We start from the raw sequence: 21973 nt of genomic DNA, 5'->3' as shown, positions 1-21973 counted from the left end.
ACATTTTTACAACAAATCATAGGTGGTTAGTTGTTATTGGTTCAAATTTGAACCTAACACTAAGATTACTTTTTTGCCCCAACAATAACAACCAGTAACATCCTGTCACTTAGGATTTGTTGTAAAAATGTTGTGGACATATCATTTTTCGTGAAAAATTGGCCTGTTTGATAAGAAATTTTTAATAACATTATTTAAATCTTATGAAAATACGTGTAAAGGAAAAAGTGTTGTGAAAATACGTAAACAACATTACCAAACATTCTTTAAAGTGCATGTGATTTTTATGCTCTCTCTCGTAGAAGTTTGTTTTGTTTTTTTATTTTGTATTTATAAGTTATTCTTATAAAATTCATTCTTGCTTTTAGTACGAAACTCACTGAGTTAACTTGTGCAGTGACAGCTGTTAGTCCAAAGTAAAAGTTGTATTATTTGTGTGGTGTTAATAAAGTTGTGGGTTTGAAGAGGTGTTTCTTAGTTGCCATGGGAGACTGGTTAAGAAATTGGAAGAGGATCAAACTAATTTTTTTCCCTATACTCATGTTCTAGCCTTGCATTTTTTATGATCCGTCCAAATCACCTCAGCAAAGGCTTCTTGTTTCTTATAGTGCCACTACAAAATACGCGGGTCTTAGGCCGCGTTTTTTTCAGCCGCGTTTGCAAAAATGCGGCCTAAGACCCTGCTTGAGTCGCGTTTCAGTGAAACGCAGCTACAACACCAGACCCTCAGCCGCGTGCGTCAAATGCAGCCCAAGATCAGGTCTGTGGCCGCGTTTATTGGTGTTCTAGCTGCGTTTTTCTGAGTTGGGCTTAAGCCGCGTTTTAAAAAACGGGGCTACAGCTCTACTATAAATTGGAAAAAAAAAAAAAAAAACCCCAAAGCCACCAAATATCAAATACCAAAAAAGAAAAACTCTGTGTCTCTTCCCTTCGAACCCTAAGCGACTCCCACTAACACTCACCACCGATCCTACACACCGGCGCCGACAAAGCCCAGTCATCCATCGCTCCCACGCCTCCCACCACCACCACCTCGTAAGTCTCCCTTCTCTCTCTCTAGATCTCGATTTTTTTTTCTCGAGAAACAATCAGATTTCTATGTATTTGTTTTTTGGGTTTAGGGTTTTGATTTTGTGTTTAGGGTTTCGATTTAGGTTTAGGTTTTCGATTTTAGGTTTAGGGTTTCGATTTATTGTTTTTTAGATTTGACAGAAACAGGGTAAGAAAAAAAAAACTAACGATGTCTCTTTCTCTCCCTCTTTTGCATTTGGCTTTTGTCGCTGGTCTTGGATTTCTAAGGGGGGGGGGGGGGTGCTTGTTGTTGGGAGTGGGCCATGGTGTTTGTTCTAAGTTTGGGTTTCATGGGTTAATTTTTCGTTTAAGTTTAAGACTAGATGTTTATACTACATGAATAAGCATCTTCCTTTTCTATATATCTGTTTTTCAAAAAAAAATTTCTACCGAATTTTCTAGGGTTCTTCTTTGACTCCTTATGGGTTTGTTCCTTTTTCTATGCAAAAATTATAATTTCGGGTTTTATGTTGTCTGCCCCCATCCCTTCTCTTCAACGGTGTATTCTGAAGGTACTCACTGATTCGAATTTGAATTAAAACCTGGTTGTTTATTCTCTTTCTTTGGATGCTTTGGTCTCTGATTATAATCTCTGTTTTACATGTTTTAATAACATTAGGAAACTTGCCCTTAATTAACGTTTTATGCTTTCAAATCTGAAAGTTTAGTGAACAATTATTGAAAGCTTAGTTATTTGGGTTACTTTAGGTTTTGATTTGTTTTTTTAGTTTCTCTCAAAATTTGTCTTTCTCAATTTAATTTACAATAAGCCTATTAAATTATATTTGCTTTTGTTATGTTTTATAGATTGCTACAATTGAATTTTTTTTATTTTTTTTTGGGTTTTCACTGTAAAGAAACAGAATGCTTATTAGGTTTCAGGTTCATTAAAACACTGATTTCAAGTTTCTCAATATAAAAAAACTAATCGGTTCAGAATTCTAATGTGACTATTTTTATTCAGTATTTTCGGTAATGGGTTTGTGTTGAATTTATCTCTTTTGAATTTAGATCATTCGATTTCTTTTTCAGCTGAGATGATGTGGAATCTTTCTACAATCTATAACCTCTAATTTCATCAAAGCAGAAGTAGAGTTAAAGGTATTAATTTCTTTTCCTAATATTCTCTTCAATTATGGTTTGTTGTTAGTTTAGGAATTTTGACTCATAACTCTTTTCCTCCCTATAAGTGGAAACACCCACCAAATGAGATCCTACATGAGTTTTAATGGTTAGTAATCCTTTAAAATCATTTCGCTTTAATTGTCAAGTTTTGTTTTCCCTCTTACCTGTTCTATTATTTGTAAGGGGGATTGAAATTATTGGATTTTGAAATCTGAAATTATAATGTTCTTTATAAAAAATTTTTTGGATGAAGTATAGTTTGTCTTCTTTTCTTGGTTTGGATGGAATTAGATTTTTGTAGTCTAAAGTTTAAAGATAACTTGGAATTTTTTTTTTCGTGGTGTGGAATTACAAACTTTTTTAGGCAAAGTACATATATTTATGGAAGTTAGCGCAATCTCCAGTTACGGCTATAACTCCTACGTTGTTGGCAGTAAACTTTGGACTGTTTTCAATTGACAAGTATACGTATTGATTGTGATTTTCATGTTGCAGAATGATTAATAGATTTGAAAAAAAGAAAAAAGAAAAAAGAAAAAGATGAGTGGGAGCCACTGAGAGGAGGAAAAAATCTTTAAAATTGCTTCAAATATTGCTGCATTTGGATTTAGCCCTTTAGATTTTTTTTCTTTTTTAAATGTTTGATGCAATTATTTCCCACCCCCATATTTATGATGCTTTGATATTGAGTATTTTTTCCTGTTATTTGTTATTAATTTTTCAATATGCCTAGATAGCAAAGAGTAGATGAGAGAATCAAAAGCGTGTCCAACAAAAGTTACTAGAAGATCTAGGAAGCAAAAAACTCATTCCAAAGCAAAGAGTAGATGAGAGAATCAAAAGCGTGTACAACAAATGGCACAGATACACTATTGCAATTGAATCATAAGTTAATTTATCTGTTTGTCCTATCATTAACATGAATGGTAGTGGATTTCATTTCTCCTACTATTAACTACTTATCAAAAAAAAAAAAAAATTCTCCTATTATTAAGCACAAATACTTCTTAATGCTTTTGATTGTTATCTTTTTGTAACCTCACTGGGACTTGCTTCAATAACTCTATTAATTATTGCTAAAGAGCATAAGTTGCAGTCCTTCTAATATAGCACAATAAGCTGATTACAAAATTTTTTGATAGCACTTTTATTTGGTTAGTAATGTGTGGCTGTCTAATTTATTTTAAAATATTTTTTTTATTGATTTTTGCATTGTTATATGCTAATGTCTAGTCTAAGAAATTATAAATGATTTCATCAAGTCAAGCTTGAAATGCATAACATCTTTTGTTTCCAAAAGATGAAAGCTGTGAAGTTGGGCTTGCTTTAAATATATATATATGTCCAGCTAATCAGTGATGATGTTCTTTATTCATTTCTTCATTTGATAGGAGGGTCTTTAATTATGAGGCTATTGCATCTGTTAATGTCATATTCTATGTTTGCTAGTAAGTTTTCCATTTCTTCTCCCCTGCCTCCCCCCCCCCCCCAATACTCTCTGCAAAACCTTGTTACTTTCCACTCCACCCCCCCCTTTTTCTAGGTCAATCTTAACTCAATACCTCCTCTCTCTCTCTCTCTCTCTCTCACACACACACACACACACACGCGTCTGATGTGAACAGTGTGAGTTTTCAATTTTGCATTTGATGGCTAATTTAGCATAGATGTTCATATTATCATATTCTGTTGCTGGATTGGTTGCTATTGTTGCATTAGGCTTCGGTTTTAAGCATTAGTGCTAACACACCTGTTTATTTGGCCATCAATGGTCTAGTTGAAAATCTTGGTTCTAAAATGTGCTATCATAGCATAAGTTTCAACATCTTGGTGTTTGAAATAATGAATAAGAGGAATGTTATTGTTGAATATGATGAGAAGATTACATTTTTTATATAACGTATCTTTCCTATACATTGAACCTTTTTTTTTTTTGGTTGTTTTAAGCAGTCTTGACAATTTAATTGCCAATTTCCTGTCTATTGTAGATGTCAATTTTTTAAAATATAAATTAACTTTCCAATTGATTAAACTTTTTTATTTATTCATTTTAAAAAAATTGTTTTAAGCAGTCTGGAAAAATTTATATGCCAATTTCCTGTCTATTGTAGAAGTTTCACTAACTTTAGAAGTGAATTATAAAGAATGCAATTTTTTTTAATTAATTCTATAAATAAAGAAGTAGATATTTTTAAATTAATGAAAAAAAATGAGAGCTCTGAACATTCTTTTTCTTTAAAGTCCTGTGAATTCCTTTCTCTCCAAACAGTCCACATCAAAAGAAGGAATTGTGCTCCACAGCTAACCAGCCCTTCTGAAATAGCAGCCATCCCTTGATGTCCCCCACCACCATATTCTGTTATGGTCACATAGTTGCCAAAGGCGTTGGTTTGTTGTTGGACCATGACGACTTTGTTAGCCTCCTTGTTAGTACTCACAAAAGTCTTGGAATCAGCCTGTGTGAGTTCCAACCAGGTCTCAAGGAGCCACTTCACACTGTTTTGTCCCATGAATACCATTTCTAAGGAAGTATTTGCCCCTCATGTATTCTTAACATAGAGATGTTAACCCCCCTCTTAGGGGAGGGCCTTTTCGGAATTGTGTTCTGTAGCCTGTGCAATACTTAGGGGAGGGTCTTAACGTAAACATCTGCAACCGGCGAGGGAAGTCTGGGGAAGGTGCTGGTGATTCCTTACAACGGAGGAATACTTTTTGACTCTCTGAAAACTTTTCGCCTCTTGTTATTAGCAAGTTTCCTCATGACTACTTTGTTGCTGGACTTCTAGATAGAGCCCAAACATGTTTTTTCTCTCGCAAGAAAAAGAAATATTGGTGAGTAAGAGAAGGGAAAGCAACAATAGAAAACAAAATTGGCAGGGGAGGGAATTGAAGGTCCAGAAAAGAATTTAAGGTGGAAACTGGAGAAGGGTCTTCTTCTTCATTGGCTGCAAGCCTGCTGCTAAATTGTATGCCAAATTTCTTGTTAGTTATCCACTCTCATGTGCAGTTTTTGGAGATTATGATTTAGTTAATGCTCCATTGGTTCAGATTTTCTGTTTACTACTTCCTTAACTAAAACATGTGGCATATAGGATGAGGTGACTAGCTGTTTGAGCAATTTTCTTAGATTCTTGTAAATAGATATCATTTAATTGATCTTGTTGCAAATGTTTGAATTCTTGGGAACCATTTAATGTAACTAATGGATAGCGATGGATGTTGTTGAATACTTAAAAAGAAGTTTTTGGTAGAAGTGATTCATGTTGATCTGTGTATGCATAGATGCATAACACATTAAAAGTTTTTTAGTAAAAGTGATTCATGTTGATCTGTGTTAAGTGTAGATGCTCAACCCTGCTATTGTTCCTACTGTTCTCACGATCATAAAAAAGTTTTTAAGTCATACTAATTCCAAATATTTTTACCAATATCCTTTTGTAATTTCTCTATGATCTTATGATTCTCGCAGTTTGATGCCTTGAAAGGGACATTACGGCACTTCAGCCTGATCCCACCAGGTGGTGGTGGCATCCTTGCACATTCTTTAGCACATATTGCATCCTGGTTAAAGGTATGCAGATAAGAGGCCTACTCTACCCTTAAATACACACATAACTCACTCATTTTAAAGTTAATTGACTTTGGCTTTTGGCTTTTTGTTTAGGTTAAGGAAGTTGATCAGTCTGGTGATGGGATTGAATCTGTCATCAATAGAGTTGAGGGCTATTTAGCAGAAGGAAAACTTGCCGAAGCAGCAGCTGTTCTTGAAGAAGGTGTTAGAGGAACCCAATGTGCAGAAATAGTTGGTGATTGGCTGAGGCAAGTAAGGAACAGGGCTATTACGGAGCAAGCTTTAACCTTGCTTCAATCTTATGCTATGGCCATTAGCCTTAAGTAAATCGTGAGTTTTGAATATCAATTGATTCATTGCCTAGTTGAAGATTTGCAAGGTTTAGGTCCTTTATTTTTTGGGCGTGTGTGTGTGTGTGTGTTGGGGGGGGGGGGGGGGGGTGCTTTTTGTTGATCATCTCTTTCTTTCATGTAGTTTGTGGATAAGTACTTCTTTTGTGGATAAGAGGAGAGGGTCAGAATAATGGAGCAAGAGTGAAAGGGAGAGTGGGTTATGGAAATTCTTCGGAATTGGATGATCGGAAAGAATAACTCCTTGTAGAAACATTCGTTCCAAGTCCTCCAATTTTATTGGTTTCCTATTATTCCTCCCTTTCACTTGCTTTTCCTACTTTGGTTAATGGGTCGGAATTGGATGATCGGAAAGAATAACTCCTTGTAGAAACATTCTTTCCAAGTCCTCCAATTTTATTGGTTTCCTATTATTCCTCCCTTTCACTTGCTTTTCCTACTTTGGTTAATGGGTTTCTTGGACATCTTAATTGGTCAGGTGCTCTTACTTTGTTGGTCACCCTTTCATGTCTCTGTCACCATTCTTGTACTTATTAGTCCTACTAGTCTCTTCTCCATTAAAAGTTATCTGGGTGCTTATCAAATTGTAATTTTGACCCATATTTGCCTAGATTTTGAACCTTGTGCAATCTTAGTTTCAGTCTTTACAGTAAAGAATTGGTGTGGTGGCTGTGTATCAGTGTATTATCTATATATGCATTCTGAATTGGTATTTAATCTGTGTTTGTGCTTTCTTTGGCTAGGTTGGATTACACAATTTATTCAGTTATAGACTTAGAATATATGTTAGATAATTTTAAGTCAATGGAGACAATGATATAGTTCACAATCCCATGTGACTTTGCTTAAATCAATTTCATTTTATAAATTATGTGACTTATGTGTCTTTCATTCTGGAAAAGAATGGGGTTGAAGATTTATGGCCAAAGGGATAGCCTAAAAAAACAAGGCTATAGCTGCGTTTTTAAAATGGGGCCATAGTAATGGGCTGAAGCCGCGTTTTTAAAATGGGGCCATAGTAATGGGCTGAAGCCGCGTTTTTAAAATGGGGCCATAGTAATGGGCTGAAGCCGCGTTTTTAAAACGTGGCCACAGTTGTGGGATAAAGCCGCATTTTTAAAAACGCGGCTTAAGCTCACAACTATGGCCGCGTTTTGAACGCGGCTAATCTTCCTGCCAGGCAATCAACTTTTGTCCTATAGCCACGGCTATAAAAACGTGGCCATAGACCCCTGTAGGCTATATTTACGCATTTTAGGTCATGGGTAAAAACGCGGCCTAAAAAAACGCGGCTATAGACCAAATCGTCCTATAACCACGTTTTTCTAACCTATAGCCACGTTTTCAAAACGTGGCTATAGAACCTTTTTTTTGTAGTGTGCCTATTTTCAAAGGGCCTAAATAATTCACTTAATTAGGAACGCCTTGTTGAAACCCATGACATAAGATAGATGAGTTCTATCTCAGGTTGTCACATTTTTAGTTTTTTACTTAAAAACATGTTGGATTTAGCACCACTTTTCATGGTCTCCTCATATATTTGTCGAGACATTCCTTAAGACAAATAAGGAGGTAATCTACAAATTGCAATTGAGAGAAATGACTGGCCTACTCGCTGCGAGTACACCCCATCGGCTTGAATTCCTACACAGTCAACCTATTGTCTCTTTCGGCTCCACACAGCATGACCTCTACTCCCTAATTGTCACATATCACTCAATACTCATTCTATACAAACCTGTGGGAAGCTTTAGGCCGGTTTGCTCCATTATAATGCTAATCCTTCAATTCCTCTAGAACAGAAATCACTAAAATCTGTCTTAAAACATCCTAGTTGGGTTGCTGCTATGCGTGACGAACTTCAAGCCCTCCATGCTAAACATACTTGGACTCTTGTCCCGCATGATCCCACCATGTACATAATTGGGTGCAAATGGGTCTTCATAACCAGATTAAAAGTTGATGGGAGCGTTGAATGATTGAAAGCATGACTAAGCGCCAAAGGCTTTAACTAGCGTGAAGAAGTTGACTATGACAAAAACTTTTACCCCTTCACTGTTGTAAGAGAGGATTGAGGGAATTGTAGGAGAAATGGGTTTATCTTGTCTTAGAGATAATAAGTGGAAGCTTAAAGTATTGTAGAAGACACAAAGCTTACCAATAGATATTGAAAGAAGGATGAATTTTGGCTCCAAACATATTTATTGTAACCTTAGGTTTCAACCTATAATAAGAAGATGATATGAGTCCTTGTCATTTGAAATGTATATGATCCAGTTGATCACATGATAGGTATACATATCATCTTATTATTGCATATCAAATGTCTCTTTTTACAACAGAAAATTTCAATCAACAAAATTATTACAGAGGTAGAAAATATCATCCATGATGAGGATGCCTGCCAATGAGGTTTGCTATTTGGATCTACCGATCGATGGCAACAAGATCAATTTCGCATCTCCTTCAAAGATAACCTAAAGAAGCCCATCTTCATACCATTAACTATAGCAAAAAAGTCTTGCCCTTGCCTCTGCCCAGACTGAATTATCTTTGTTTCAGATTTGTGTCCAAATATGGAGGCACTGTCATCTGCTTTTCTACAGACTGTAGCCAATGCTACGTAGGATTCTTTATCTATTGCATCGAAGTCGAGTATAATCTGTCTAGAAGGGGGTGGATTCACGCATGCATGGTTGTTCCATAGTGACTTCAAAAACTTTGTTAGTTTCCCTTACCAAAACAGTTGGGTCAACTCCCATGTTGTCATGAAACTCTTTGTTTCTAAGTTGCCATTATATATTTATTTATTAGAATCTAAGTTGCCAAATTTGATCACAAACTGTTGCAGCAAACAAAATAAATTCATGCTCCATTGCTCCTCCTCTACTAACACCTAGCTAGATACCTACATGGATTAAGCATCACATGAACCCACTTTGATATACAGTTGATAATTAGCCTATTGTTGATGCCCGCTTTTGTAAAAATTCTACAAGGAACATGATTCGCACTACAAAGATGTTTCATGATTTAATATATTAGCATCTCAGTTTATTGTCCTATGTCATTGTTTGTAAACGACACACTCTTGGCAATTCAACGGATATTTGTTAGTTGGTGTCTTTGCTTCACCTCAACGTTATTTGGTTCAATCGATCACCTGTCAATATGAATTGTTACATTTGTGCTAGCTCAACTAACAGCTTTATATTTTAAAAATTAGCAATGGCCCAAAGTAAGCTGTGATTGCATTTGAACAACTATATATTAATGCTCAAGATAGTGATTATGATGATTGATATGATGTCGGTAAAATGGGACTCTGGGGATGTATTTAGAAAATTTGCGAAAATATTATTTTGGTCCCTACATTTTGGGGTCATAGTCAATTTGGTCTATATATTTTAATAGCAGTCAATTTGGTCTCTATTATTTTCAATTTGTAATCAATTTAAACTTTGTGGTCAATTCCCTAACGAAAAAGGCTTACATCGCAAATGGTATGAATTGTTGAGACACTTGAGACATACATAGTGGTGTGCAGCTAGCCCACCAATTCGTCAAAACTGACCTGACCCTACTCAATCCCTTGAGTTGGATCGATTTTAGGGGTTGGCAGGTTAAGTTGGATTATGAATTTTTTTTTAATAGTGGGTCAGGTTAGGTTCGTGTCATAACAATCACAAATCCGCATAACTCGACTTGACCCACATATATATATATATAATTTAATTATATATTTAATATATATTTAAAAATATTTTATATAATTAATAAATATTTTATTTAAGATTTTTCTCCTATTCAGCTCTTCTTATATAAAACTCAATTACCTTGCAAACCCTAACAATCTTATTTCTCTCTTTGCTGCCACCCACTCCCACTCTCCCACTCCACTTCTATTTGTTTATAATTGAGTTGGAATACTAGTTCATGTATATTTTATTTATCAACTCAGTTGGACATATTTTGTTTATAACTGAGTTGGAATATTGGTTTATATATATATATTTTGTTTATCAACTCAGGTTGCAGATTAGATACATTTTTTTTTGCTCAATTTAATAATAATAGTAATAAAAAAAATTGTCAAACCCATGGGTTCAACCCGACCCAACCCAATCCATATGGGTTGGGTTGGGTTGGATTGAACCCCTATGATTGGTTGAGTTGGGTTAGATATTTTAAATTTTTTTTTTTAACCTACCATAGTGTGTTGGGCCAAAATATCCTCTTAAGCCGACCTAACCCGACTCATGCACTGATGCTCACCCCTAAACATAAGTAGCTACTCAAATAAATATTAAAAAAATTATTGTCATTAAAAATGCCACATCAGCTAAAAAATGATTTTAAAAAAGAAAAATAAAAAAACAATTGGTTCTCCCTCTCTACCAATTGTTTGTCTCTCTCCAAAAAAATCAAAGAGCAGATCAAATTCCCCCCCCCCCCCCCAAATATTAATAAATAATAAAAATTGAAGCAAAGACATTGTTCCAAGTAGTGCAGCTAGTGTGCGTGAATCGATGACTTTGTTCCAAGTATTGTTGAAGACATTGACGCCTTCTTGAGAACCCGATTTATCTCTCTTGAAGTTTCAACAATTTTCTACCATGTCATTTGTCCACCATTCTACTAAAAGACTCTCACTTGTTTAAAATTTCCAAGTTAGTAATTAGTTTCTATTTAAAAAAAATTTATGACTCAACAATTTTATGGGAGTCTTTTAATGGAATGTTTGATCACGTCATTTGTCCACCATGAGGATCTTATAATTTCTCATAGTTCTGGAATAGATTAAGCTGGATCCAAAAATATGTGTCGGTTCTTTAGGCCCAAAACAATTACCAATAAATATGCCATTTTATTTTTTGTTTTCACAAAGTCTAAGGATCTGTTTGGTTAGAAAGGTAGAAAAGTGAATGGATAGAAAATTGTGAGAGGGTGGAAAAGTAGGAGGATAGAAAAGATTTTAATTTCCCTCATTTTTGTTTAGTTGGAAGTGGAAAAGTGAAGGGATGGAAAAAGTGGGTTCTTATAAATTTACTCATATACCTTTGATAAAAAAATGATGCCTAATTAAAAATAAAATTTAAAAACAACCAAAAAAAAAATCACCCAAATTTATTATAAAAAAAAATCATGTCAAGAAAAAAAAAATCATGTCTAGTTAAGCAAAAACAAAAACAAAACAAAGCACGGTCCTGTCCACAGCCCGAAGAAATCAAAAGAAAAAAAAAACAAAAAGGAAGAGGCAATGTCCAACAAAAAAAGAGAGAAAAAAGAGCCAACAGTACCCAAGAAAGCAAAAGCTATATATTAAAATAAAAAATAAAAAAAAGGGGCAATTGAATGAAAAGCAATTTCATCAATCAAGCAAATCCTCTCCCCCTCAGCTTTCTCTCAATTTGGGAGAAAAAAAAATTTGGTGGGCTTAGGGAGAAAAGACTCGACCCCACCACATTTTTTACTTCTCTACCTTCCAACCAAATACCCACTAAAATTTATTTTTCTCTACTTTTCTCTTCTAAATTTTCCATCCTCCCTAAAATCCCTCCAAACAAACATACCCTAAGAGCATATCGAAAAGAGAGAGAGAGAGAGAGAGAGAGAGAGAGAGATGAATACAATGAATATGAACTAAATAATGAAAAAAACCAATTTTCTCTAACAAGCAAATTTTAATCTATGAATGTTGGGGATTTGATTTTAGATCTGGTTCAAGAAGAGTGAAATCAATGGACTCTCGTGGTTGAAGAGATAATGCGCATTCACAAATCTTTATTGACCCGACCTGTATTCAACAAAGTGGAGGCAGCTGCATGTCTTGATCATCAAAATTGGTCAAAAACTCCATAGCGAAGAAGAAAAAAGAATAGAGAGAGATCCGTGGAAAGAGAGAGAACAAATTGATTTTGTGTTTCTTTTATTAGCTGACATGGGATTGTTTAATATCAATATTCTTTCTTCTTTTTTTTTCTTTTTTTTTTTAAATTTAAGTAACCACGTAAGTCTTAAGTGTGCTAGGAGTGCACACCATTTTACACTTAAACCTTTTCCATTAGTGAGTTGATGAAATGAACCAAATTGACTGTAAGTATAAAATAACAAGGACTAAATTTAGTGCAACCAAAATATATAAACCAAATTGACTGTAATCCAAAAATATAATGACCAAAATGATATTTTTGCCTACAAAAAAGGAGGGAAGGAGGTGTGGAACTAATAATTCTTAACAAACTAACGCATGTTTGATTTTGTGATCACAAAATAAATGTCTAGTACTTTCTAGATATTTCAAACCAATATTTTGAATACCGTTATGGGGCTCGTTTTGGTTTGTGTTTTGGAAATGAATATTTTGTTAGCATCCTATTTTAGTGTAACATTTCGGGGTTAAAAAAAAAAAAATATATATATATATATATATATACTCTCCATTTTTTACCCATAATTTAATCTTCGAAAATGGCGAAATGATTATTTCACATAACCAAAAGCATGATTTTAATTTAGTCACTACTTTACTAATTAAAATGATCTTAAGGTTTCAATGATCACAATGATATATTTGGCTACTCAATCAAACGGTCAGATTGAAAGATTTCGCAAGATCAAGCCTTAACAGTTAGCATGCAAATGATTGGGTGAAGCTAATCACACAGGATTAATAAAAATGAAATAAAATGAATTTTGTTGATTGGTTGAATTTATATCTTAAAATATAACTTGTTGCAGAGGATTAAAATAAATGGGTTGATAAGGTTTCAAATTTGTCAAATAATATAGAATCATGTGAATATCATTATCCTTAAAAGTTGATTTGTGTCACACGGAGTAGAACTCGATGTTAATGATTTTCTTAATTGAACAACCCCCAGAATTATACTATAGCAATTTATCTTACCTTATTTGGATGCACACCAAATCAAGAAGAACCTTATTTATCTTTCCTTAAATCAAAATAGAAACTGAAATTTCAGTGGGAGAAAAGAAAAGAACAAAGGAGTTGAGAGGCAAAATAAAAGGCCTGGTGGGCTAGACCTCCAATGGTCATTGTGCATATCCAACGGCCAGCTCATTAAATACCGAATGGGTAAATCCAAGATTGGGGTAGAAAGAAAGGAAGGGAAAAAGAAAAAGCCCAATTCCAACACCTAACCCATTATCTTAGGTTATCACTTAAGGAGAACAATGGTTTATAAATACATAAGATGGTTCATCTTTAACCAATGTTGGACAAGCAACATAAGGTAAAGTGTTTTCAACATACGCACCCACAACAACAAGCTACATTGGTCACCTCCTCCAAACCATTTTTTTATGTTACCAAAAAAAATCAAATTAGAATCAATGCAAAAAATGGATGATGATATAGTGTGTGCTTAGAGACTTTACTTTTTTTGGTTTATGTCAAAACTTTCCCTTTATCCCAATTCAACATTTATACGTTTGTCCCATGGTATTTATGCATTTCCCCATCACTAATATAGCTAGCAGTGTGATGATACCTTGCTGCGGGCCTTCACAGGGTCGTCGCTAGATGACAACCCCGTCTTGAGCTCACTAGATCTCACCAGATCTCGCCTCTGACATCGCTCTTCGCTCACCAGCTAGATTCTCGAGCCAATCTACTGATTGAAGCAATAAGGGGAACAAATCAGCCAACGCTACACTTAGGCTATTACCCTAAAAAACAAAGCCTTCAATGAAGGGGGAAAAGGATCGGGAAGCACCTAAATAAGCCCCCAAACGCGCAAAAAGAAACGAAATAAAGGGGCAAGCTATCCTAACTTCAGAACCACTAACCATGGAACCCCAAAGAACAAAGAAAGAGGGACAAAATCCTAAAACTCGTACAATTTATCAAAACCCAAAAACCCAAAACAACCAAAAACCCGTACATATCATCAAAATCCAAAATAGAAAAGAAAATCAAACATTCATACAACTTATCTATACAAAAAAGAGCCAAAAAGAGGGAACAAAGACATGCCTCAAAGAAAGCAACCATGAAAAGGAAAAGCTTGAGAAAGTCGCTGGGCAGAACAGCTTGGAGAAGAAGAAGCATAGAGCAATAATGGTGAAATAGTGGGAAAAGTGAAGGGAAATGAGAAAAGAAAAGAAGTTTAAAAACTAGGCTCAAAAACCTAAAAAACTAGCGGGAAACTTGAGAGTCACACAAGTGGGGCATTAACTCCACCACTTAGGGCACGCCATGTGGCCACGATGTGCACAGCGCCTCCACTACACATTAAATACGAAATGTAATCCCAAGAGTCGTGTCTAGACAGAAAACCTTTCACCTTCTGTAGTCGTTATAACAAGCAATGACGACCACAAAACCTAGAGGGGTAGTTGATGGGACCGACGAACTCTCCTGCCAAGACGACCACATTAAGAACATTCATCCAACCTGCGACGACATGGATGAAGGCAAGCAAATCATTAATAAGAAGTTTTAATGCCTCAATCAACTACCAATTAGCTGTCATACCGTTGGAAGCTCATCAACACCTACATTAATAAGCCCTGAAGCGTTACAAAAAGGGCATTAAAGCCACAATTAAAGCGCCAATGGCTAGAAATTGTGAAGCTATATACACAAGTCCATCGGGACCAGACCAGGTACATACATACAACTAAAATACACTCTAGCATACACTTTATTATCGAAGGCTCTATAGCAGGCACCACACCGATGACCACCTGAGGAGAACTTTACATCACAGTTTCAGGTTCAATGACGAGGATTCGACTCTGTCTAGACGAACCTACACAGCTGACGATTTTCGCATCATCAGCTTGGCGCCGTCTGTGGGAATGACATTTTCGCATTAAGGTTCGAAAGCATAATTTCAGTCATTTTCTAAGTTCAGATGGAGTCTAACCAAGATCTTTGCGGCACTGGCTCTACAAATCTAGGCACTTACAGCTAGTGTGGAAGAGCTTGCCAAATAAAACCAAGAAATGAGGCTACGGCTCTAGTAGGAAGACAACCGTTTCGGGACCCACCGAGATAACGATGGAGATAGTCAAAGAAGAAGTGACCGTTAGCAAGCGGCTACTCCAAAAGGACCAAGCTCGAATCTTCTCCTGGAAATGAGGAAGGAGATGGACGAGCTTAGGAATGCCATAAAGGGGAAGACAGACCGGAGTTTGGATAGAATGGTCAGGACAACAGATTCACCCTTTACGGCGGCAGTCCTAGAATGCCCGGTGCCGTCTAAATTTCGCCTACCTCAACTTGAGCCATTCGACGAACTAAAAGATACCCTGGACCACCTTAACACTTTCGAGACGACCTTAGGCCTTCAACAGCCTCCTGACGATATACTGTGCCACTACTTCCCCACCACTCTCAAGGGAGCTGCAAAGGAGTGGTTCACAAAGTTACCAACATTGTCCATCGATAACTTTGAGCAGCTGGGCAATTCCTTCATACGTCACTTCATTAGGGGACAATGCCCAAAGAGGCCAGCAGACCACATAATTACCATCAGACAAGGAGAAAAGGAAACCCTGAGGTCGTACGTGAAACATTTCACTCGAGAAACTTTAGAGGTCAACGAGGCTGATGACAAGGTGTAGCTAACAACCTTTAAAGCGGGGTTGAAATCTAGGGAGTTCATGGTCTTACTCGAAAAGAATTCCCCAAAGACGATGGCAGAGATGCTCCTGAAAGCGCAGAAGTACATGAACGTCGAAGTCCAACAACAAAGGAAGGAAGGAAGACGATCGGAGAGGACGAAAAAGGGATCGTTAAGATCGTCAGAATAGCGACAGGGGTAAAAGGAAAGACGATAAAGCTCCTCGGAAGGTAAAATTCACTCCTTTAGTTATGCTTGTTGACAAAATCTTGGAACATATTAACGACGAGCATTACCTCAAATGGCCAAGGTCGTTACACTCATCACCTAATGTACGTGACAAGGAGAAATATTGCTGTTTCCACAAGGATCACGGCCATTACACAGAAGATTGCAGGGACTTGAAGGAGCAGATAGAGGAATTCATACAAAAAGGGAAGTTGCAGAGGTTTGTGAAGAAATGAGAACCCAGCAGGTCCAGGGACGATGACAAGGATAAATACGAAGCCTTTCTGAGAGATGAAGATCACGCGTCCCAACGACCACCCAGTGTGATCGGGGAGATAAAGACAATCACAGGAGGACCATCGACAGGAAGATCGTTTAGATCTCTCAAGAAATCATATCAGAGGCAGGTGAACAGCATTCATAGGACACCACCCTTGAAGCAAATACGAATGAACAGGGATATGTTTTTCTCGGAAGAAGAGTCTAGAGAAGTGAAGCAGCCACATGATGACGCCTTGGTCATAATGCTAACGATAGAAGGGTTCAATACCAGGAGAATCCTTGTGGATAATAGCAGCTCCGCAGACATCATCTATCTCTCCACCTTCCAGTAGCTAAAGTTAGATCCAAGTAGGCTGCGCCTTTTTGAGTCCCTTCTCGTCAGCTTCAGTGGGGACAAGGTATACCCCAAAGGCATAGTGACATTGACGGTCACGATGGGGTCTTCTCTGCAAATTGACTCATCAGTTGGACTTCCTCGTGGTAAATTTTCCCTATTCATACAATGTGATCATTAGGAAGCTCACACTCAACCGCTAGAAGGCAACCACATCCACCTATTGCCTGAAGGTAAAATTTTCAATGGAGAATGGTGTAGGTGAAGTTAAAGGGGATCAAGTACTAGCTAGAGAATGCTGCTAGGCAGTGTTGGCTGCAAAGAAAAACCATACGTGGATGATCGAGGAGAAAGAAGAGGAGAAGGTGGAAGCCCTAGAGATCATGGAGCTGGTAGACGGAGAACCAATGAAGACCATAAGAATAGGGACGACCATAAGCACGAACGTGAAGAAGAAACTAGTTTAATTCCTCAAGGAGAACCTGGACATCTACGCTTGGAGCCACGAGGACATGCCAGACATATCCACGGAGATCATCCAACATAGATTAAATGTTGACCTTGAGAAAAAGCCCGTCTAGTAGAATGACGAGTGTTTGCCCCAAAACGAAACTAGGCTGTCGTGGAAGATGTAAATAAACTACTAACAGCAAGCGTCATCCTCAAGGTCTACTACCTGGATTGGCTGGCCAATGTCGTCCTTGTAAAGAAGGCGAATGGAAAGTGGAGAATGTGCGTGGACTTCACGGACCTGAACGAGGCCTGCCTAAAGGACAGCTTCCCCTTGCCAAGAATTGACCAGCTGGTGGATTTTACAGCAGGACATAAGCTCCTGACTTTTATGGATGCGTTTTCAGGTTACAACCAGATAAAAATGGCAGAGGAAGACCAAGAGAAACTGCATTCATCACAAGTTAGGGGCTTTACTGCTTGTCAAGAGCAAAGAAGAGTTTGCTCACCTAGACGATCTCCAAGAAACATTCACAACCCTTAGGCAGTATCATATGAAGTTAAACCCCAGCAAGTGTGCCTTTGGGGTGGCGTCAAGGAATTTCCTGGGGTTCATGGCGTCCTAGAGAGGAATAGAAGCGAACCCAAAGAAGGTGAGAGCCATACTAGAGGTGATGTCCCCCAGGATCGTGAAGGAAGTCTAGAAGCTCACAGGGAGGATAGTAGCGCTCAACAGGTTCGTCTCGAAAACAACGGACAAATGCCTGCCCTTCTTCAAAACTCTAAAACAAGCCTTCGCTTGGATAGATGAATATGAGATAGCTTTCCAGGAACTCAAGCGCTACCTGAGCAATCCACCTCTCTTGAGCCCGTCCGAGGAAGGAGAAAACTTGTATTTGTACTTAGCAGTGTTAGATACAGCTGTGAGTGCTGCCTTGATTCGAGAAGAGGACGGAAGATAGCTCCTAGTTTACTATGTCAGTCAGACTTTCCAGGGGGCAGAAGCTAAATACCCACGCATAGAGAAGATTTCATTCGCTTTGATTGTAGCTTCATGCAAGCTGCACCCCTACTTCTAGGCGAACCCTATCTTGGTAATGACGGACCAACCTATAAAGAACTCGATGAACAAGCCCGAGGCTGCAGGAAGGATGATCTAGTGGGCTATTGAGCTCAGCCAATTAGACATTGAATACCACCCTAGGACAGCTATCAAGGCGTAGGCATTGGCGGATTTCATCGTTGAATTTACAATCGCAGAAGAAGAGGAAGCTATAGACGAACTTGAAAGATGGACGATTCAGACTAACGGTTCGTCAGTCTAAAAGTGGGGTGGAGTAGGGGTCATTATCATCACACTAGAAGGAGAGACACTCAAATACGAAGTCCAACTAACATTCCCGACCACTAATAATGAAACTAAATACGAAGAGTACTGATGGGATTGAGGGTCAGGAAGGCACTAGGAATCAAAAACTTACTCCTCCAAAGTGATTCCAAGCTCGTCGTAGGTCAGATAAAAGGGGAGTTCGAAGCAAAGGAGGAAAGGATGCAAAAATACCTAAAGTTGACGAAACTTCTGGCACAAGATTTTGATCAAGTAGAGTTCACACAAATCCCTAGAAGCCAAAATATGGGAGTAGATAAGCTGGTGAAGCAGTCATCATCAGAAGCAGGGCCAATGGATACAGATATGAAGCTTGAAGTCCAAAAACGCCCTAGTATCAAAGAGGTCCCTACCTTCGCAATCCGGAGCGAAAGTAGCTGGATGACCGCGATCCTGTCCTTCCTTCAGGATGGACGTCTTCCACAAGACGTCAAAGAGGCCAGAAAGGTCAGGAAGAGGGCAGCATAGTTCACAATCTTGAATGGCACCCTATACAAAAGAGGCTTCTCCATGCCCTACCTGAAGTGCGTCAATGAGGAGGAAGCTAAATATATTCTAGAAGAGATCCACGAAGAAATTTGCAGAGACCACATGGGCCTGAGATCCTTGGTCAGCAAAATTATCCGAACAGGCTACTTTTGGCCTACCTTGCAGAAGGACGCAAAGGAATTCGTCAAGAAGTGCGACAAATGCCAGAGGTTTGGGAACGTCCAACGCATCCCATCTGAGAGACTGAAGAACAATAGCCTCCTCTTGGCCATTCGCCTAGTGGGGACTTGACATTGTTGGACCATTACCCCAAGGTAAAAGACAGGTAAAAGTTTTGCTAGTTGTTATTGATTATTTCACGAAATGGGTTGAAGTAGAAGCACTAGCAACCATAACGGAGGCGAAGGTCCAGAACTTTGTATGGAAGAATATAGTTTGTCGATTTGGGATACCACGGACGATCAAATCAGACAATGGGCGGCAGTTTGACAGTCAAGGTTTCAAGGACTTCTGCTCGGAATTAGGAATCAAGAACCAATTCTCATCGCCTGGTCACCCCCAAGCTAACAGCCAGACAGAAGTGACGAACTGGACCTTATTCAAGATCATCAAGACTCAGTTAGACGAGGCAAAGGGCATATGGCCAGAAGAGTAGCCCAACATTTTATGGGCATATAGGACTATAACAAGAACCCTAACAGAGACCTTCTTCAGTCTCACATATGGCATCGAAGCAGTAATCCCAGTCGAAGAAGGAATCATTAGATTGATGCTAGAAGTTTTCCATGAAAGCAGCAATGACGATCAACTAAGAATCAACCTAGATTTCTTGGACGAATCCAGAGACGGAGCATCCCGCAAGATGGCAGAGTACCAACAGAAGATGTCTGAGTACTACAACAAGATAGTGAAGCTCAGACGACTAAACATAGGGGATCTCGTCCTACGTAAGGTCACACCTGCTACCAAGGACCCAACCCAGGGAAAGCTTGGCCCAACCTGGGAAGGACCCTACAAAGTCGCACATTATTCCAGGCAAGGTAGTTATCACCTAGAAATGTTGGATGGGAGGAGACTATCGCGACCATGGAATATCTGGCACTTGAAATAATACTATCAATAAATGTAATTGACGATTGTATTTGTGTTCGAAATAAAGCAATAAAAGAATTATTCAGCCAACATAATGTGTGTAAAGCTATAAAAAAAAAGGGAAAAGAGAGAAGAAAAAGTTGCTAAGTAACAAGATTCTGCCTAGACGGATGTAAATTACTGACGAAGCCAAAAGTGACAAGATCCCTTCAATGGGTGTAAGTCACCAAAAATTGTCTAAGTAACAAGATTCTGCTTAGACTGATGTAAGTTACTGACGAAGCCAAAAGTGACAAAATCCCTTTAATGGGTGTAAGTCACCAAAAATTGTCTAAGTAACAAGATTCTGCCTAGACGGATGTAAGTTACTGACGAATCCAAGAGTGATAAGATCCTTTCAATGGGTGTAAATCACCAAAAATTGCCCAAGTAACAAGATTCTGCCTAGACAGATGTAAGTTACTAATGAAGTAAAAAATGACAAGATCCCTTCAATGGGTATAAGTCATAAAAAATTAGCTAAGTAACAAGATTCCACCTAGACGGATGTAAGTTACTGACACATAAGAGATAAGTCACACAAAAAATATAACCAAGGAAAGCGATGAAGCAAACAGAAGTCACATCCCATCAAAAAGTACCATACATGGCGATGCAGGAAAGTAAACAGGTAAACACTGAATAATCAATAGAATAAAAAGCCCAAAAACATTAGGCAACAGACATTGTTCTTGAATTAGAATATTATTCTGAAAGTAGAATCAAGAAGCCCAAAAAATACACTAGGCACCCAAAAAAAAAAAAGAGTAGGCAAACGTAAAAAACAGGTACATTAGTAGGTTTAGGCAACAGCTGTGCCATCACCAGCAAGAGGAGGCAGAAGGGCATCTTCAGGGGCATCACCAGCAGGAGCTACAGATTAAGAGGCCTTGTCCACCGCCATCTCTTGGATTACCTCTTCTAGGTCCAAGCTCTCCAGGTCCACTCCGGAGGGATGCTTGACCAGATACTGACGAAGGAGCTCAAAACCCTTGTAGTACCAACTAAAGAGAACAATGTTGTACTCTTCAGTTTGCTGGAAAGCCTCAACAGCCTTGGCAGCAACAATCTTTATTTTCTCCTTCACGGCCTGAAGTTGCTCATCCTTCTCTGGGGTCAGGTTCCTCTTTGCTCTGAGGTCGACCCCAAGACCTTGACCTTCTCCTTGACGGTGTTGGCCTCATCCATGGCAGAAATGAGATCCTTCTTCAATTTAGAGTTCTTTGCCTCCAAAGCCTCCACCATGGACGTCGCTAACATGACCTTTGCTTCGTGGGTAAGGAACTCCTAAGTGAGGTGAAGACTCTCCCCCAGGACCTGAAAAGAGGATCCAACCTTTAAAAAAACACAAAAAAAGTGAAACTGTACAAGTACGTTACCTAGACAATTTTGTGGACATGTCGACCCACAACCTCGTTAGAGGGTGTGCTAGAAAAGGCCCTCAATTCCTCGGCAGTGAAGACCTCTTGTGCCCTCGCTAGCGCAAGGCCAGCGTCGTCCCAAATGCTGGACAAGCGAGAATTAACCTTCTCTTTCCCCTTGTCGGCCACACGAGGCTTCTTTTGGATGGGAGTAATCTCTTTAACTGAGGTAGCCAGGGAAGCTGTCCTCGACGTCTCAATATCAAGGGTAGCTGGAGTGACAGAGACCCCCTTCTTCACGACGCGCACTGTCCTCTTCTCGAGATTGGACAGAGGCTCGTTCTTCTTAGACCTCATTTTTGCATATATCTCTTGGTTAAATTTAGTTGTCATCTCTACAAAAAGGAAACACTTGTAAAAATAAAAAAATAAAAAAAGGGAAGAGTAGAAACAATAACAAACCAAATAAAGTACTTACTCTTCTTCTCCTCAATCTCGTTGGTGTGCAGGACGTAAGTGGAAGGCTTCAGGCCAAGGCAGTGCAGAGCTAAGGTATGGGGATTGACTAGATTGTCGAAGTTGTCAATTGTTTTTGCATACT

The 21973-nt window shown here is 38.3% G+C and overlaps 1 protein-coding gene across 2 annotated transcripts; it reads left to right on the top strand.

Moving 5' to 3' along the window:
• Nucleotides 1–494: 494 nt before the first annotated feature.
• Nucleotides 495–6195, top strand: LOC142606888 (MICOS complex subunit MIC60, mitochondrial-like). 2 transcript variants are annotated; one of them, XR_012839194.1, is made up of 4 exons: nucleotides 495–1035; nucleotides 2104–2172; nucleotides 5666–5767; nucleotides 5861–6195. XR_012839194.1 is itself a non-coding variant. In XM_075778257.1 (3 exons), the coding sequence occupies exons 1-3, from the start codon at nucleotides 2300–2302 to the stop codon at nucleotides 6092–6094; spliced, it is 339 nt and encodes a 112-aa protein (XP_075634372.1). In that variant the 5' UTR covers nucleotides 2282–2299; the 3' UTR covers nucleotides 6095–6195. The 2 variants fall into 2 exon arrangements, 1 of the variants encoding a protein (XP_075634372.1); XM_075778257.1 differs by lacking the exons at nucleotides 495–1035; nucleotides 2104–2172 and adding an exon at nucleotides 2282–2302.
• The last annotated feature ends 15778 nt before the right edge of the window (nucleotides 6196–21973 follow it).

The sequence above is a fragment of the Castanea sativa genome, chromosome 8 (genome assembly GCF_040712315.1).
Source record: "Castanea sativa cultivar Marrone di Chiusa Pesio chromosome 8, ASM4071231v1".
In the NCBI taxonomy this organism is placed as follows: domain Eukaryota; kingdom Viridiplantae; phylum Streptophyta; class Magnoliopsida; order Fagales; family Fagaceae; genus Castanea; species Castanea sativa.
Note: the sequence above shows the minus strand (reverse complement) of the source record. Positions and strands in the feature narration are given on the sequence as shown.